General features: G+C 38.9%; 2 protein-coding genes across 3 annotated transcripts; both read left to right on the forward strand.

Annotated features, from left to right (window-relative positions):
- Positions 1-4336: 4336 nt before the first annotated feature.
- Positions 4337-7998, forward strand: LOC110973568 (ovomucoid-like). Of its 2 annotated transcripts, none has more exons than XM_087148270.1 (3): positions 4337-4501; positions 6055-6104; positions 6517-7998. In XM_087148270.1, exons 1-3 carry the CDS (start codon positions 4468-4470, stop codon positions 6691-6693), a joined length of 261 nt encoding a protein of 86 aa, XP_087004396.1. In that variant the 5' UTR covers positions 4337-4467; the 3' UTR covers positions 6694-7998. The 2 variants fall into 2 exon arrangements, with proteins under 2 accessions (XP_087004396.1, XP_087004397.1); XM_087148271.1 differs by having other exon boundaries at positions 6058-6104.
- A 4168-nt stretch (positions 7999-12166) lies between these two features.
- LOC110973525 (PI-actitoxin-Avd5a-like) lies at positions 12167-16231 on the forward strand. The gene is made up of 3 exons (XM_087147690.1): positions 12167-12340; positions 13228-13271; positions 15395-16231. The coding sequence occupies exons 1-3, from the start codon at positions 12307-12309 to the stop codon at positions 15566-15568; spliced, it is 252 nt and encodes an 83-aa protein (XP_087003816.1). The 5' UTR covers positions 12167-12306; the 3' UTR covers positions 15569-16231.
- The last annotated feature ends 1048 nt before the right edge of the window (positions 16232-17279 follow it).

Below are 17279 nucleotides of genomic sequence, written 5' to 3' on the forward strand. Positions count from 1 at the left end.
GTAGTTTCAAAGTGACTAACGGGGCATTGCATGTTTTGACTATTTATACCTCGCATAAATACGCCATTCCCCGCTCGTTTTGCTGAGCTCCCTGTGTCATGCGCACGCTCCTCACATGGCCGACGCTTTAAGCACAGAAGGTCTGACCTTCCGTCTGAGATTCCATCAACTTTTTTGCCTGCTCAGAGGCTTCAGGCCAGGGCCTGCGGACCATTTGTTTGGGACTTGGGACTCATGGTGTCCAGGGTTTTTTCTCTTGACTGACCAACTAGCTCTAATACATTACATCTGTGATCAAGGCCGAATCATCCAATTTATCCCTTACCGGGAGTTCATTCTCCACCCTGCGGAAACCCAGGTTCCGCGCCCAGCCGGCATGCAAGCACTGCCGCTACGTTAACTTGCTTGTAAGAAGACATGCATCACCTTTACTAATATTTGTTGGGAAAAATGTTTGAAGTCACTGAAAATGAGGTAAGATCTTGTTGCATGTTTCGTTCTGAATTGAAGTTCTTTTCTACACATTTATTTATGAGAAATTTTTATAAGACTTTGTAGTCATCATCATTTGCTATTTGTGAATCATTTTAAAGCATGTATGAAACTCAGTTCATCACTGAACAACCACTTCTTGATAACAATACTCAATTTAGTTCAATTGCCTTTCGTCTATCCAAACAGAAATGTGCGTGAAACTTTTTTTCATGGTCCATTTCCATTCCATCAATGTGTTTAAATAAGGGCAATTTCATTAATTAGGGACACAGTTTGTGACATTTTTTGGTGTTTCCTGGGAATTTCCTGAATATTCAAGATACGTCCACGCTGTCCCTACAATCCTTGCAACACGTTGTAGTGTTTGTCCCTGGGCGACGTGGTACCATTTGCAACCACATCCATTAAAACAAGACTCCTTCTCTACATTATTTCTGTACAAGTGACATACATCCCTAAACTACCACTAAGGACAAATTAGTAAGAACAACTACCCTTCTGCAAATTTCATCTCCTTCAGTACAATTTGCTCTCAAACCAATAATCAATTTTTTATAGAGATAACCTCCCTTCGCCATCACCTGAAGTTCTATCTGGAGCTGGATGGTCTGACCTAAGAGGTAAACCATTCTAACAATTCTTCACAACAACTCCCAAACTCACCTCAACAACACATAGAAATTTCGCTCTATCTTAATCACACAGCTTCTTCAACTCGAGTTCAACCACTGTATTCGAACTCAGTTCTTTATTTAACCCTACAGATTTTCCCGAAGACAGCTTCGGCTCATTTCCATCACCTACGCATACCTCGACTGAAGATACACCGCTGTGCAGACTCTACACCCGATCCAACTAAGCAAACAAAAAATTAGAAATTTACACTCCAGAGTAACCTCTTTAACCTCACTTCAACCTCAATATGACAAGTGATCACTGTCAACACAATAGTCAACCTAACTGACTACACAACGACTTTTAGCCTTTCATTACTTTCTTTGCAAATAAAAAAAAAAACCAAGGTTACAGCAACAGAATTCAATAACCATCACTCTTTCCACCTCCTGTGCATGGTAACCCCTTTAAGAAGCGTGGTATTCATGAATACGAATTATAGTAATCAACACGTTAATACTCGCTATAACAAACATGACGGGGTCCACGCTAAGTGTTCGGTACAGCGGTCATTCGGTATAGCGAATTTAACTGCCGAAGGTTTCGTTGCTATGTTGAACAGCGCCCTCTCTTGTCTAAATGAAGTGCACCCTCTTGTGATACTATGTGGTTCGCTGTTTTCGTGATGTTTTGCCATTGCATTCAAGTTTAAGGTTTCTAGAAATGTATCTGTTAATTATTTTTGTTTTTTATTTAATCTTGAGTCACAAAATTGATATCAAGTTTATCGTAAAAGTCGTGAAGCTATCGCTCAGGATAGATCCCTGATGCATGTTGTGGCGAATCTCGGTTGATTTGTGTATCAGCGGCGCCCTCTTTAGACTAGACTATTGTTAGTGCAACGCCACGCTGCGCGTACGTGCGGTTCTGTATTACAAAACGAACCTTTCTCAAAACACCGCGCCATTAGGCAAATAGCCACTACATTTCCATTACAGTAAAAGGCCACTGTAGAATTCTACGTTCACTTAATCCAAATGTTCATTACGATGGTGTTTATTATTATAGTCTCTAATGTATCTTGCAACTAAATCCAAAACGACCTAAAAAATGTCAACCACATCACCCATTTTTAAGACCGCACAGTGATATCCATCCGACCCATCAAGTCTTTCGACCATGTTATGATTATACATTATTTAGTAACATAGTACGTTACTCAGTACAAACATAAAACTTAACGAACGTACTTAAAACGACTTCATAACTACATTGTAACATTTCCAATGTTTTACTCAATGAACCATTTCTTTCACTACGTCCACTTTTGTTTTGTCTCGTAATCTCAAAATATTCCCCCTTTCCTTCTACAAAGTCACCAATGTTTTGCACTTAAAAAATAGCCCCTGTCTGTCAACAAAGAGATCCACTTACTGCCCGACGCCATAATTATGGCGCCCTTGGAAAAACTGTACTTTCAATGAGCCGTACTTGACAGTGGTTCGGGCTAGGTTAGAGGGACTTGGCAGTCTTGAAGCACATTAGTAGCTTACAGATTACAATTTTTTCCAGCTTAATTCAATTGCAGTTTTTATCTATGCCGTTTATGTGTATTTGTAATTTTCTGTTATAAAGGGGCAGTGAAAATCATGCAAGTGAAAAAGTTGTCCTCCAAAGAACTAGGGACTTTGAAAGGTCCCCTCTGGAAACCAGGCAAGACATGTGGAAAAGAATTGTTGAACATCCGGTACCGATTTGGGGGCAAGTCTGTCACGATTCTAATTTTCTTGTCTCCCTACCCCAACCGGCGCCAGTTGTCTGTGTAGCGCTGACGGCAGCTTGTTATAGCAAAGAGAAACGGTTGTGGGAGGTGGCCGGCGACCTTTTGTAAATCAGGAAGCTTTTAATTCACATTTACTTAGAGGGCACACAAGTTCATGTACGACCAAGTACATGACAGAGCTCCTCAGTCTAGTCGATTTTCTTGTCGTGACGCGCTGTGCCATACAACAAGCCATGCAGGAAAAGTCTCAAGGTTTGCATCACGTTAAACGAAAGAGCCTCATCCCCAGACTTCCGAGCAGTGCAGTCCCACGTGATAGTCCTTCACTAAAGCCCGTTAGGGCCAAATTTTTTACTTTTTCTTTTTCTTTTTTTTTATTTCATTTTTTTACTTTACGAAACGAAGGATGGTACACGGGCATTGCCGTTTGTAACAAGCAAGACAGGCAATTATTTCGTCACAACTAAAGTAATCCAAGATCAAATGCAGACTCCGTGTGTCCAGAGCCGCGGCAGCCATGATATCTTCCGGAAATTAGAGGGGGGTATGAAGAAGGGGGAAAAAACAAAACTAAACAAAACACCCCCCCCAAAAAAAGGGAAAAAAAATGTTCGCCTTCTGTACTTGCAATACTTGCAATAGGCCTACTTATACGCCCCTGCAATACCTACAGTTTTATTTATATGCAAGTATCCACCCCCTGTGTGGCAGAGAAGATGCATTTTCGTGTTGCAAGTCAGAAACCAATCGCTTGGACTTCTTGCTGCATAAACAAAATTTGCCTGATTTACTGCATAGCGCAGGAAAATTCATTTTACATGTGTTACTTTTGGAAGGAAATCCGGAAATAGGGAAACCAAAAGGTTCTCAACGAAATTCGCACTGAATTAATAAGCCGTCATTACTCTACAAGTAAACTTGCATTAATTTTAAACAAAACATAATTTCATAGACCGAGCCGTTGTTATTGATCACAGATTCCCAAAATAAAGAAATCCACATCACTTCAATTTCAGGTGGTCGAATATAGTTACTTCACGTGTCCTTGAGTTTACTTATAAAGCAACTCACTGAACACATTCGCCTTTTATGACCATTTTGGTGACATGTAGGCCCAAAGAAACAACAACTGGACCCGCAATATCTTGCTCCAGGTAATCCAGATCAACGATGGCACTGTTGAAGCCTTCACTTGTAAAAATTAATTCATTCCAAGAGTGCTCTGTCCCTGTATTATAACAAGTGTAATGACATTTGGATCAGACCCAACAGAAGGTGGCAAGCACAAACAGAAGTGTATTAATGAGTTGACAGATATACAATAACAGCAAAATAAGTCATGCAAATAGCGACGGGATACGTGGTATCTGATGACACAAAGTCGTTTATCTGCCAATCAAGCGCCTTTCCCGTCTGTGCAACTACAGAGTTTCTCTGTTAAACAGTACCTTATCAGCACACCTCGGAGTTATAAATAAACTTCGAGAAGTCAGCATTTCACATCGCAAGAGAGAAAACCGAAGAGTACATTTATTACCGGTACGCGACCAGCAGCCTGACAGTCAGTCATCAGTATGCGTAAACTCATTCTGATCACTTGCATTGCAGGTAAGAGGACATCTTTTTTTATCTTTGTGCAGTGATTCGTGATCGTGTAAATTTTTCTTCAGAGCCCAGGGTGACGGAACTCGGCCCTCTCAACGCAAAGCAATGTAACTTTATCGTTTGAATTTTTGAGGAAAGGACATGTTCGGTTTGCTCTTTCCATTGAGCAAGTTTAAATCTCCTATGATATTTCTGTGTCCTAGATCGCACCTCCTGTCTCGGGCATTTTGGGGTGTGAATCCCAAAATTTTCATTTGTAAGAAGCAACATGGCACTGTTAATTCCCAGGTTAAACCCTCTACCTATATCTGATCCCCGAATACGTACTTTTTATTTTAAGGAAAGCTAATTTTTAACTTAGATTAGATGATTTCAATTTCCGACTGTCCTGTTTGCAACGCATGCGAGCTTGCCTCATTGGTAGGTTTCACATATTACACAGTGGTAGCTGTATACCGTGACGTTATCTATGATTTTCTGGAATAATGCAACCTCATGTGTAAATTTTATTTCCATTTAATATACTTAACGAACACTTGATGATAAAACCTTTTCTTCCAATACCGAACACGCTGAATACTTTTCTAATGAACATACGTTGGTGAAGACAAAGACAGAGCGACTTTGTTCATGAATTTTGTTTCGTAGACATGTTTCGTAGGCTTGTGCTCAACTTTTGTTTTGAAAGTTTTATTACTTGCCAAGCGGCATCTTTTTGTTAACGAATTTACTTCAATGACAAAAGGTGAAATAACTATACGTCCCACGAAGTATATGTCAATGTAACATTTCAGATACCACGAAAACACAAGATGCATTGTTTGGGCATGCAGTTACTACGTAAACAGTTTCCCACAATTGATGTGAATAATTGGAAATATGTCGTTTTCAGGTGAAATGTATCGAGGAAAAAATGGAATTGTTGCAGTATCAAAGCATAAAAGGAATTGTTTGCCCATGAAACTTGTTCGGTCTAAAAAATAAATGCAGAACAGTATAATGCACACTCTAAACCACCCATCTGAAAATAATGAAAGGCAAAAAAGACGAAATATGTAATAAATTTCTTGTAAACCACGAATGAAACCAGATTTATGAATCACATGTAGCAGCCGCTGGATCGTTGCAGACGTTTTCTTCGAAAAGGTCACTTTCAAGGTTCATTGCTTTACCTTGAGAGGGACGAGCTTTGGACGCTCAAAAATATTAACAATGTCATTAATTAACGACCTGGAAAATCGTTGCTAGTGTAGTTGCACCTTGTGTTCTCTAATGGAAATCGTTGAATTAAATTTGTGTTCATTTGCAGACTTGATTTGTGCTCATTCCCCAAAGACTAAATTGACTCATTCCCAAGCCAATGGAAAACAACTTGTTTGTACATGTATTGGGATTTTTGTAACAAAACTAAGCTTTGATTTCAGAAATATTTTCTACAACGAAATATTCTGCAGCTTAAATAATTGGCAAAATGTGTCTGCAACCGAGGTTGAACGTGTCTGATAATGCAAGAAAAATTGTAATTGTGGCATTAAATTTTAACTTGTTTCCTCCAGCAGTTTTGCTGTGCAGTGTCTATGATGCAAAAGGCGAGCCCGATCCTGTTGTGAGTATCTCGGAAAATGTACAATTTTTTTTCGTTGCATTTAATCTTGAAGGGTCCACACGATGAATGTCACACCAAAATTTTGCACATTATCTGTACACTCTTTTTCGATCAGGGCATGCTGTCTACTTACTTCAAGGAGCAGAGATTTTCACAGTTGAAATCAGCGTTTTAACATTTAAATGAAAATTTTGGTTGAAGCAATTGCTCCATGTTTTGACCCCCCCTCCTGTTCTTCCCGCTTTTCAAGTTGTTAATGAGTTACACACACCAAGCAAATCACTGCCTAAGGGCTACGGTTGTTCATCTACCCCGATCATTACAGCTATGAAAATACAACTCTAGGCATGAAAAGTTGGTTTGTTTGGTTTAAACAAAGGAGAACCGCTCCCTCTCTACTTTCTCTGTTTAGCTTCCTGACTTTTGTGGAAAGTATGGAATTCTGCCGGCGTGCCCCCGCATCTTATGGCCCGTGTGTGCTAGCACTGGGACCACCTACGACAATCTCTGCCTTATGTGTGCCGACATGTTAAGAGAGGAGATTCCGACTTCAGTTACCTACACAACGGGTCGCTGCGCCACCGATTAATTGCTGTGTGGATGACGACTTGGGGGAGGAAGTCTACGAGCTGACGACACTTACTATATAATTATATTAATAAGAATGTCGCGTTGGACTCTTAAAAAATAGTTAAAAAAAAACATTTTAACTTTATTCGGCGCAAAGTTTGAAAGAAATTAAGGTACATAATACAGACCTTTAATTTCTACTTCTTGCAGGATTTCGGTTTCACACATAAAACTAGATCGAATTATTTCCTTTTCGTGGACTAAATAACTCGGTAAATGCAGAAATTCTGTTATCTACCGGATGTTTTAGTAAGGATTTTCCACTGAGTTCAGTTAAATTAACGCGTAGAATTATTGGCATTGAGCTTGAATTCATACTCTGGGGAAGATGATGTTCACACTGATGATTAATGTCTGTGTGCGTTTCGTTTATTTGTTTTTTTCGATTTGAAACGAAAACCGAATATTGAAAGCAATTTTTCTTTTCTGTTTTCAATGTGAAACGGAAAGCAGTGTTGAAAACCGAGTCGTTTCTCGTTTGTAATTTGAAGCAAAACGATAGAATAAGGTCGTTCCTCCTTCAAGAAACTTTAAACCTTTTTGTTTCTTTTTCAATGTAAGAATTAACAACATTGTAATCCATCTATGCACTTTTCGAAAATTAAAGTGTAGTTGCAATGAAGTTTTACTAGACACGATTTTTGTACAACTTTGCACTCTTTTTCAGTGTATGAAAACTCCTTTAATGCACTGAAAATTGCACGTTTCTAAATAATTAAAATCATCTATGCTTTTCCACTGTGAAATTATCTAGAGAAGACATGATTTAGTGCATAAGTGTTTCTGTTGAAATTGTGAACCCAGAATCTACTGACTCAAAACGTTTCTGAGCGAGAGATTGATGCTTTCTTATTCCTATGCACATGAACAGCTATGAATCAGCAAAAAGGAGAAAAATGAGTCCAGGAAACTCTACACAAAGGCAGGACTTTTTGTGTACAAACCAATGTATCACGGGCTTCGTCCTGAGATGACATCACAGTTTTGCTCATGAATATGGAAATATCATAAGCATGACCAGTAATTATATTCCCTATTTTGTTCCTATCAAGACATATTAATTAACACTCACCACTTCAATGGAACAATCATCCATGATGAGAATGAGTATTAAACACGCGCGCTCTTTGAACTTGTTTTCTATGGTTCTCTTTTGTTTTCCAACAGAGGAGGGTTGGTTGGTCAAAAACGAAATAAATTCCTGAAAACAGTTTCATACCGCTGCCAAATGGATGTCTGAATAAACCAGGCAAAGTGCACTATACATGCTTGTCACTTTATTTCATATTGAGTACAATGTGTATATTTGTTCATAGCTGAGTGCAGTTTTGGGGTTCATTCGTTTAAATATTTTATTGGTATAGAACACAATACCTATAAAATATTCGGAGGTACAAAGTTGAAATCATGCTGTATCTATTTTCTCTGTCACAGCAGATTTGCAGAAAGCACTGCCATAATGTGGTGTCAAGTCTTCCAGTGATGACATATATCTGATACATGTACATGAAATTATAGGATACATTTCTCATTAAGACAATTAAAAACAGAGTAGCCTTTATAAAAAAACCCAAGTTGTCACTTTTACTTCAACATGAAATTACATGAGAGACAATGCTTTAATTTATAAAAATCGATTGAGAAAAGAAATATGAAAAAAATCATTTTGTCATTGATACCTCATGTTAGCAACCTACATATTCCAAATTGTAAAAATACCTTTGTACTGTAACAATGTTGGTACTGAATATTCTGCTCATGCCAAAATAACCATCATGACCATACAATTATGTACTTTCATGTCATAAAATAACCAAAATAACCATCATGACCGTACAATTATGTACTTTCATGTCATAAAATAACCAAAATAACCATCATGACCATACAATTATGTACTTTCATGTCATACATGTATAACCATGAGCAATCAAAACAGGTCAGTTACTAGTTTATTTCAACAGATTCCTCTTACATTCTTGTACCATTCTTCCTTTCCTTCAACATGCATGCAGATTACCCATCGTGTAGCCTTACCCCCTAAAGGCAATACAAGGTTGAAATTAAAAAATGTTTGAACCTTTGAAAACGACCTCCCCAAAAATACTTATTTCTGGATCTGTCCACGGACATGACACTTCTGAACTTAGTATGATATAAAGGAAAGCAGCTATCCTTGGACGAGCCTTGGCCAGTCACCTCTGAATACATCGGCAAAAACGTCAGTTCAAATTCCTGATGAAAAATTCTTATTGCTGCAGATCAGCGTGTCACTGAGCTGAAAGCAAAGCATATTTAAAAGAACTTTAGACCGTTGTGACTCCTAAACAAGAAATAGATTTTCCAGCTATACAGGAGATATGGCCAGGCTGAGCCAGAGATTAAAGATCAAGTCTTGAAAAGTGAAACAAAGTTGAGACCGAAAAGATCAGCAAAACAATTTGTTTGGCTTCAGCAATTTCTACATTGGGTATGGAGAACATCTTCAAGTTGGCAATGAATACATGCAGCAGAGCCATTGTCAGGCATAGAGGTGAAAAACCAAAATGAATTTAAAAATGTTTCAATACAGGTGATTCACAATACATTGCACCACCACAAGTTTGCTGCAGACAGGCCCCTTTTCCAAATTTATTGTCAGTACACTGCCCTGATTAAGCACATTCTGGTGCATAGCTTGGGGATATTTGATTGATTGAGTTGTTTCCCTACACCACACAAAACGACCATTTTGGCTACCTAACACAATAAGCAATTTCGAATTTGCAACCAATATAAACCAACAATCTGAAAAATGCAAGGTTCCCATGCACAGCGCAGTTAATGAATGAGATTTTGGCAACTATATAGCCCATAATGCACTATGAAAAGGCCTCTCCATAAAAACCTCTTGGTGGCACACTGCATCATGAATCGCGTATATTTTTGTTGTAAAATGTTTCCCTTTTTGTTGTAAAACAGAATATTTGTAAAACAATTCAACTGAATTTATCATATCATTCAATTCATTAAGGAGGTTACAGTCAAGAATACTTACAATTTTCTCAGGACAACTTCCCAACAAAAAGCGTACCTCTCCATATGCATCTCGTTGAAGGGTATGTCATCCCGTGGATCTCAAGCAGGAAAATTGGCCTTGGATTCCAAGGCTAACAGGGTGGGGAGTATGTTATGCCAGATTGAACATTATCAGATCAGACATCAAATTTGATAAGTGGAAATCCTCAAAAAACAAAATTTATTTATGTGTACCATTAAGCATCACAGTAAGTTCAATCAATTTAAAAGTGACGAAAAACTGACGGATATAATCTGAAGGTTTACATAGTGAGGTGACAATATGAAAACATGTTTGTAGTCATAGGCCTACGTGTATCAGAAAGAGTTCTATGCATGCATACATATACGGACGCTATTTGACACCCTGTGAATATATCAGAAATGGTCAGAAATTTTGCAAGTGATTTTTAAGTAAACGACTGGGTTTTTCCCTTCCAAATTGAACTTTTCCTGACATGTTTTTGCTCTGTGATGGCTAACAGGTCACGATAGGGAACAATTACTGGCGCTATATAACATGCCTGGCCCACATGAACTGGACAAGGACTGTGAGTACGACCATCGACGAGGCCACTCAAGTTCCCAATTCCAGATCTATAAAGCATGACCATCTATCTTTAAATAGTGCAGTTTCAAACCTCTCTTGATCGACTTACTACACATCTGGTGCAGCTCCCCTCACCTTGGCGCGGTTTGCCGCTGTGTGGATTTAAATGATTTTTTCTTCTTTTTCGGTACGTACATATACATTGTGAGGAGGGCGCTGCAACTGTTGAAGACACGTAAAATAAAAACTTACCGCTCTCTTCAACAGGGCTTCTTGCCCTTATGAATTTCATTCCACGCCTTAGTTTTGTTTTTCCAAACATAGTTTTTTGGTGGCAGGTCCGGGAAAACTGGAGAAATATGCTATTATTCACCTCAAAAACTATTGATTTTTGCATTTGTATCAATAACATTCGCAGTAGACGTCGCCGATCAAAGCCCAAATAAGAGAGATATTGGTCGTTTTGAACTTATACTTTCACAAATTAAATTGGAAAGTCTGAAATTCAAATCAGTTGGAAAGAAAAAACGAAAAACGTCAATTTAGAGATGATGATACCCAAAACATTCTGATCTCAAAACCGCGATCACTCGGCGCCATCTTCAGTTCGCACGGGCACGAAACAATTTGGCGCGCATGCGCACAAACCAAATGTCCCGCTGAAACATAAAGAGAATAATAATATTTTGACATGAAGACAATAAAAAAAAATGCTGGATTGCCCCAAAGAAAGGTGAAGTCGCACCTCTCCTGTCATTCACTTTGCTGTACCTAAGTGATCAATTTCAAACGAACCAGAACACAACAGCTTCAGTTTAAGCGTAAACTCGACGACCCACTGCTGTTAATAAATTCACGGGGGTCAGAATGACGGTGCTGTTTGTCGAAAATGGAAGAAATCCTTGGGTGATCATGGAGGGAGAGAGATTCATACGGTCTGGGAACCAGGCTATGATTCGATTTCAGTTCTGTTCGTCTGTTATGGATAGGCACCCTCTGCCGTTTCTGCCATTCGGCTGTATTTGCCAATGCAGGTAGTCTCCCGCGTGTCGTACATAGACAAAATATTCAAATCCGGCTCTAGCACATAACTATCTAGGTAGAGGCACAAGTAAAGCTTGTAGTAAAAGTCAACTATAAGAGTGTTTTCTTGCGAAAGAAGTATTATCTGTTTAAATGTCGAGCAAAAAGTGCACTCCCTCATCTAGTTGGTGTACTATATTACTTGCAGTTTTTAACTGTGATGCGATTGATATGGACGTTGTTCAGTGATGTTATTTTTCATATTTCAAATTAAAGTGATGCTGGTTCTTACTGTAGATTTAGTCTATCCATTGTATTACAATACGCTGCACTTTTTTAACCCAGTGCTGTCTGAAGGACGTGTCGATGCTGGGGTTGAGGTTGAGTTTAGGTCTTTGGGATCCTTTCATCTCTTTTGTGGAGTCTAGTTTGAAAGGATTCATGCTCCAGTGGGCCTACATAATTTCTGGTGAGGATTACCATACCTACATGAAATCCGATCATCTAAGCGCCTTCCCGTGGACCACACATCTGTCTCTGTATTTATGTTCCATTTTCCGATGTTATCAAATTTGTTATTGGCACCTCTAGGTTTACATAACAAGGCATTGCAGTTGCCATGTCCGGGCATATTGTATCGCCTTTTGCACGATCGACAGGCAATGACTCCGCCAGAATGGCAGACTGGATGACGTTTGATCACAAGTTGTCCTTGATATGTAACATTTGTGTGTCACTCCACTTCGGCTTACATCTGATCACATTCCATCCAAGTTTATTTACGAACTATAAACAGTGGTAATAAAAGGGCTGGGTTGCCAAGACATAAACTGCATCTTCATGTCAGCCAGTGAATACTGAACACAACATTGCTCGATATAGGTGTTCACATTGTCAACATTTTTCACCAACTCTCTCAAAGATTTCCACTGTGAAGCCGCCATGCATTTTGTAACTTGGGTTATGTGCATAGCTGGTGAGTAAATACATATATGTATTTTTTTTTAATCTTTACGATAGGACTATATGTCTCTTCAAATAAAAACATTACAAATCCATTACTGCAAGAAACTGAATGTTCATTTTAAAAGTTGGGGTCCCTGCTCCGTCACGGTGGAGTTTTGTTCCTTTGCCCAAAACAGAATTCAGTAAGATATGAACTCAAAATAACACAAGAATTATACGAAATAAGAATTGCATGAAACCTTGTCTCTGAAAAACGTATTAGCAATTTTTTTTACTTTACAACTTTTTGTAAAGTGATAGTACCTGCACTTTCGGAATATATGAGTGCTTTTGGCAATCGCTTAATTATATTTTGATCTTTTTAATAGTTGATGTTAATTTAGTAGTTAATGCCGTCTTTCTCTGTTTTGAAAATTCTCATGCTGCTACTTGACCTTTTGAAATTCAAAGGCAGTTCTTCGATAAAACCGGAAGAACATGGTAGTAATGTCCTTATAGCAGTAAGTTTAAACTTAAAATATCTTCCGCCTTGTGCATAATGAAGAAACTTTGCTGAATGGAATGAGTTTACGTGTCCAGTCATCACCATGAAGTGATAGTTTACTGTTTGATAACCGTAATTTTCAAGAAATCCATGTTGATATTTCCCCACCTTTCTTCTTAATTCTGACAGAAATGTATGGAAGAGATAAAACATTACAAATTCTTATGAGTCATTGTTTCGCTGACTCTCAGTACCTGTGTGAGATTGCAAAGTCGAGAAAGAAAATTCTCTTTGTAATTGAAGCAGACCGTGCGAGTGCACAATTCGTGAAATTGTAGAATGTGGGTAATAGATTGATATCATCTCTTAATTTGTAACTGATAGCGATTATGTTCTCTCCTTTTGCTATTTAGCTGCATTGACAGTGCTTGTCCAGGATGTGGACTGTCAACACCAGGTAAGTGCAGAAGGTGTGATTGATAAAAACTCAAAACAAACCACCAAGAGTTTGACGTTTAGTTTTTCATCCACCAGTCGGACGCTATAGGTCCACGTGTTTGCTGCTACCTAGTTTTACTTTTTCAAGTCAAATCTAAAAATTCAAAATTTTAGTCAAACTTTGGAGAACATCATGCACTTGGAAATTCAACAACAAGTATTCGAATTCGCGCGGGCACGCCCGCAGTATGTGTTTTGGCGTTCAATATCGTGAATCGGCAAGCATTTGTGAGATTCGTGCAGTGTTATTCATTAAACGTTAAAAATCCTCCATTTCTTTTTTTTTCTTTGCGACTTATTTATGCAAAATATCCAAGAAAGAAAACGTTTGTTTCACGGGTAGAGATTTTTTTATAAAAATGCGATGTTGTATATCACACAAAAAGACAATGTGGCGAGGTGTCGTAAAAGGTTGAGAAGAATGGAATAAAACATGCAAGCAAGAAAAACATATTTAAAAAATACTGTGACAAAAAGAAATAAGCAATTGTTTTAGAGAACCCCAAAAATCTTAGCATACATGCACATTGACGGAGAGGGCGGTCCTTGTGTATGAAATTAAAAAAAAAATTACAAATCCATCTTTCAGCCTTCGTGATGAAGGTCCATGGAGATTTTAATCTCTACATTTTGACGGGTAATCAGTACTGGAGCAAATGTGCTGTATTCTTGATTTCTAATTTGTTTGAGGTACCGGTATAACAGAAATACACCTTCAAGTTAATACGTGGGACACACTTCTCGCGTATTTTTTCATGTTGTTATCTCCCTATCTGTTTTAAACGCATTTTAATTTGCCGTATATTCCTCTTAACTCGAAGTTTCCAATTTAAATGCTGAAAACGCGAACATGATTGCCCATAGACGAAAACAAAAGTAAAATTCGGGAGGAATTTCTCATTTCAGTCACCAAGCTCGAAATCGACTCCTGGTTATGCACTGTTCAATTGAATGAAATTAGTTCTAATTGAATTAGTTACATACACTGTTCGACGCCTGTAAACGAATTTGAAGATTCTGCCGGTTAAAATCTTAACATGGAAGCAGCCAGCTGTAAAAAAAATTGTTGGAATACACTGCAGCAGCTAGGGTTTAATTTACCCCATGGTGTTAAATTGAAGATCACTTTTTTTTCCCTGTCCGGCGTGTTTTGTAACAGTGTACCGGTATACTCAGTGTTGCCACCGAAAGCTTGTGAAAACTACCACAAACGTACTCGGGTGGGACTCGAACCCACGACTCCGTGCTTATCGGTGCAGAAATACCAGTGCAGCCCATCCTCAGATATAGTTGGGAATCAGTTCATAAATTAAAGTTATTCTTATTAGTCGTAAACGATTGATAGGCAACATTTCGCGGAGGCACGCAACATAAAGCTAGAATGCATGGTGTTGGGGGAATGAAGCAATATTTGAAAATTTATGAATTTTCACTTTTTTGACTTTGACCTAATAAAATTAACGAAGAAGAAGAAACTTTGTGTTGGCATAGCGCCAGACGTAAACGTTGGTATCAATAAATGGATGCAATATCCCTTGCCACCGGCTCATTGCGTTCTGCGTCACCTCAATTAGTAGATTCCTTGTGTGCGCCTGTAAGGCGATGTTAATGACCACTCGCGACAGGAACATACGATAAAATGGCTAGATGAGTGCGTAAAAAAGTGAAATATTGAGCCAAATTTGGAATTGATAATTCACAAAAAAGTGACTTTCTGACACGAAAGGTATTTATGACATGGAATAAATACGTGTGCTTGGCAATCCCAGAAGTCGTGTCCTTTCTTCTGAACCGGTCTGAAGGCCGGCCAGGCACATATATTTATTCCCTTATTGCAATACGACAGTTGTTTTGTGAATTCTTACATTACCCTATTTCACGTGTACCGTCAGTGGTAGAAGATTTTTTGCTCACCAGCCCAATTGTGACCGTTAAGCTGTCATAACAGACGCTGTTGTCGTCGTCGTCGTCGTGGCATCTGTATGGAAACCCCGTGTGCGCTTTTGACAGCCCAATGCATGGGTGTAGTCGCCTAGTGAGTCGGGGTCTTAAAATCCCTTTTTTATATATATTTCTTTAAAGCCTGATACCGTTGATTGCAGTCTCTACACAAGTGGCATCTGCACGCTCATTTGGGCTCCAGTGTGTACCAGCACGGGAGTCACCTACGCAAACTTCTGCGTATTTTGCGGGGCTTATAATAGAGGTGACGAGCCAGCTTCGGTGACCGTCCAGAACGGCGAGTGTAAACGCTAGAGGCTTCGGTCGTCATCATGGATCTATCGCTGCTGCTAAATGACACCATTACCGTTAACTTTCATCAACAAATTTCTTATTGCCTGTAGGGCGGGATAATCCGCCAGAAGTATATTAGACGTTGTGCCCCGGGCTTCAGAAAACCAGTAATTCGGGCCCCATGAAAATACAACTGTCAGAAAACATACCATCATTTCTGACGTTAGAATATTCCTGCTTGCATTATCGGTCTCGGGAAAGCCTGATCAAAGAAGCTAGATAATAGCGTACTGCAGTTTAGCATCAAAACGAAGTATAAAAGGCCCATCGCTTTCCAGCACCATGAAATAATCGATGCAGGCAATTTGTTCATACAGAGCCTACCTAACACTTAATACAGTTCTGCTTCACCTACACTTGCTGGAATTAATGTGTTTGAGCGCTCATTTTAAGAATAACTGTTTCGTGCCATTCTTCTTCGGGTGTGGGTGTTTACAATGTAATTTGCCCTGTGTAAAATAAACTAAACAAATTGAGATACTTTCCCACGAGAAGTCCTTTGTCTAATATTATTTTCCCTTTCAAGGTTGAAAATAGAATAGACTTAAGATCCCTGAAATGGATAGAAATCATACGCAAGCCATTAAAACTGTAAGCCTGGATAAATTTCATGTTGAATATTAACTGTTGTTATTTGGTTACAATTTCGTTCCTTGTCTATGTTCGTGTGTGAGTTAAACGGGCGATGCACAGTGCAGAGCACCATTTTTCGCGGGGCTTTGTGCGAAATTTCTCACAAATTCTATTCCCTGGCCTCTGACGGGGAAATTTGATTCTTTCCAGCGTTTGTCGTGTTTATTTGTTAGAGTAGAAGAACTCCGAATTTGATGTGGATCTCATCTGGAGGCTATTCGTACCACAAAAGTCTAAGCAACTCAAACAATCCACGAATTCAATTGCGTTCGGTCTTTCTACCGCTTAAAATCTCAAATTCTTGCAAAACCCTAGTCATTGGGGTACGACGGACTCCATTTAAGAGGGCAAATGGGTTATTCTATAGATTTTGGGTCCAGTTTTTCCTTGTTAAGTCTGCCCTATGATTTTTTTAATGTTTACAACTCATTGTTTAATTTCAAAGACTGAATAAGTCTGCAAATTACCTTCCAAACAAAAAACAATAGTTTGAAGTCAATTGCAGTGATACATTCCTTACCAAACATGTCAGATGGTATACGTGTCAGAGGACCACTAAATTTATAGAACGAACTAAAAACATTTTCCTGGTACATTCTGCGGCAGGTGGAACTTTGCTTTGTCAAGGAAAGTAATTGTGGAGTCTGTAACGAAGTTGCAAGCACTTATTCACTCATTTTGGTGAGGCGATGAGGGATAGCGCTCAACCAGTGCCACTCGGCATCGTTCACTGGATTAACCAACAATGATTCACACTCATGAGGGAAGTTGTTGCGGCAACCAAAGAGCTAATCTGTGAAGAATTTGACCAGTTGCTTGGTCATTTGTTTCTGATTCATCCTAATCTTTCATTAGAATGTGCTGCCACTGTTGATTAATTAACATATTACTGTAGGGAACCGTACCTGCGTAAGGCACACTTATCTTTCCAATACGCGTCACGGAGGTAATTAACATAAAGTTTATACTTTTAAGGCGCTTCTTGTGCACGTGGGGTGAAGGTGGTTGCAGGGAGCATGGCCTCGGCCATGCTCCCAAG

The sequence above is a fragment of the Acanthaster planci genome, linkage group LG17 (genome assembly GCF_054643075.1).
Source record: "Acanthaster planci isolate LZ-2023a linkage group LG17, COTS_SCS, whole genome shotgun sequence".
Taxonomy (NCBI): domain Eukaryota; kingdom Metazoa; phylum Echinodermata; class Asteroidea; order Valvatida; family Acanthasteridae; genus Acanthaster; species Acanthaster planci.

Bases quoted from the DNA above. Each gene is read 5' to 3' on its own strand.
- LOC110973568 (XM_087148270.1), top strand. From the start codon at position 4,468: ATGCGTAAACTCATTCTGATCACTTGCATTGCAG. The intron at 4,502-6,054 runs GTAAGAGGACAT...TGTTTCCTCCAG, and splicing joins TCTGATCACTTGCATTGCAG to CAGTTTTGCTGTGCAGTGTC. The intron at 6,105-6,516 runs GTGAGTATCTCG...TTCTCTGTTTAG, and splicing joins AAGGCGAGCCCGATCCTGTT to CTTCCTGACTTTTGTGGAAA.
- LOC110973525 (XM_087147690.1), top strand. From the start codon at position 12,307: ATGCATTTTGTAACTTGGGTTATGTGCATAGCTG. The intron at 12,341-13,227 runs GTGAGTAAATAC...TTTGCTATTTAG, and splicing joins TTGGGTTATGTGCATAGCTG to CTGCATTGACAGTGCTTGTC. The intron at 13,272-15,394 runs GTAAGTGCAGAA...ATTTCTTTAAAG, and splicing joins ATGTGGACTGTCAACACCAG to CCTGATACCGTTGATTGCAG.